This window comes from Aplysia californica, unplaced genomic scaffold (genome assembly GCF_000002075.1).
Source record: "Aplysia californica isolate F4 #8 unplaced genomic scaffold, AplCal3.0 scaffold00090, whole genome shotgun sequence".
NCBI lineage: Eukaryota > Metazoa > Mollusca > Gastropoda > Aplysiida > Aplysiidae > Aplysia > Aplysia californica.
This window is the reverse complement of record NW_004797360.1, coordinates 1591266-1592901: the sequence shown is the minus strand read 5'-3', so window position 1 is coordinate 1592901 and position 1636 is coordinate 1591266. Positions and strand designations below refer to the sequence as shown.

At 40.3% G+C, this 1636-nt stretch overlaps 1 protein-coding gene across 1 annotated transcript in view; it reads right to left on the bottom strand.

The window, feature by feature from the left end:
• Window positions 1–1476, bottom strand: part of LOC101860491 (actin-87E) — a 9931-nt gene extending 8455 nt beyond the window's left edge. The window contains exons 1-2 of the mRNA XM_013080524.2: window positions 1414–1476; window positions 291–416 (exon numbers count right to left, since the gene is read on the bottom strand). Coding sequence (XP_012935978.2) covers window positions 291–416; window positions 1414–1476 — 189 coding nt within the window. The remainder of the gene's footprint in view (window positions 1–290; window positions 417–1413) is intronic.
• Window positions 1477–1636: the final 160 nt, after the last annotated feature.

The following is a 1636-nucleotide window of genomic DNA, read 5'->3' as shown; positions in this document are numbered from 1 at the left end:
CTTCTTCTTCTTCTTCTTCTTCTTCTTCTTCTTCTTCTTCTTCTTCTTCTTCTCTCTCTTTCATTCTTTACCTCTTTCTCTCCATACCCCCCTTCTTTTTTAACCTTTCTTCCTCTTTCGTTCCTTCTTTTCTGACCTCTTCCTTCACTCTTTCCATTCCCCCCTTCTTTTTTAAAAACACCTTTCATCCTCTTTCATTCTTTTTTCCCCTAACTCCTGCACTCTGCTTCCACCCCTCCCCCCTCCGGCCTTTTCAATTCATTCCTTCTCCTGAACGTAAATTTTCTCACCTCCATATCGTCCCAGTTGGTGACAATACCGTGCTCGATGGGGTACTTGAGGGTGAGTATCCCTCTCTTTGACTGCGCCTCGTCCCCCACGTACGTGTCTTTTTGACCCATGCCGATCATCACACCCTGAGGGGAAAATAAATGTAATTCAATTTTTAAACAAACAAACAAACAAACAAATTAACTACAAACCCCCTCCCTCCTCCCCAAGAACCTAAAAGCTTAATTTTTGAAAAAAGAGAGCACAAAAATAAATGCAAACAAAAACCACATGTCGGTTTCAACTTGGTTTATCCATCCTTCAAGTATACAACGTTGTACAACTGTTATACACAGAGTGCCTGAACAACATTGCAACGAATAACACAATGAGAGAAACCAAACTGATCAAGAAGACAGACAACAGGAAGGAATGGGGTACCATAACCGCCAATGTCTGCTCCAGACCTGACACCTGAAGAATAAGAATACTACGATGTATCAACAGTCAAACCTGTCCAAGACGGCCACCAATTGTCGAGGAAAAGTGTCCATCTATATCTTAATCAGATGTCCTCTTGAAAAGTTTCAATGTATAGTATTATAGCAAATAAAAAAGCAAGGGGTGGGATGTGGTCTTTTGTGCAGGTGGTTGTCTTGGACAAGTGGTCGTCAGAGCAGGTTCAACTATAATTCTCTTAACTTTAGTTTTAGTGATTTTTTACGGCGCTCGTGACTGCGTAAGGTTATGATATGAGCATCAAGGGGTGGATGTCAACAGAGAAGTCCAAACGTGGAATCAGGCTTAATCTGCTCGCATCTCGAGCCCCAAAAACACAAAGTCTCCTTCAACTATCAAGGCACCCCGGAAATAGTCCACAAGAGAATGGCAAACGTACAAAAGAAATAGAGGGAAAATGACGATAGTCAGGATGAGAGAATAGAAAGCAGCAGTTCTCACTACGTTGTTTCGGCACAGTATGAGCATGACATTGTTAAATTGCCCATTTACAATACTGTGCATGGGAACATGTTAATATGCCCCCTTTGGGAATGGTCTGAAGACAACTTCAGTCAATAGCACTGCCCTGGTGGGGTATAAATTAATTCTTTAACTTTTGTCACTGTGACTGTGTGCTTTAACCTGATGCCGGGGTTGGTCCACGCAGCGCGGAGCATCATCATCGGCAAAGCCTACCTTACACATCATAATCATCATCATTATCATAGTCATCATCATCGTCATCATCATCATTACTATCATTGTTATTATTGTTATTATTGCTATTATTATTATCATTATTACTATTATTGTAATGTTTTATTTTGGGTAGAATTTATTTATTTATTTATTTACTTGTTTGTTT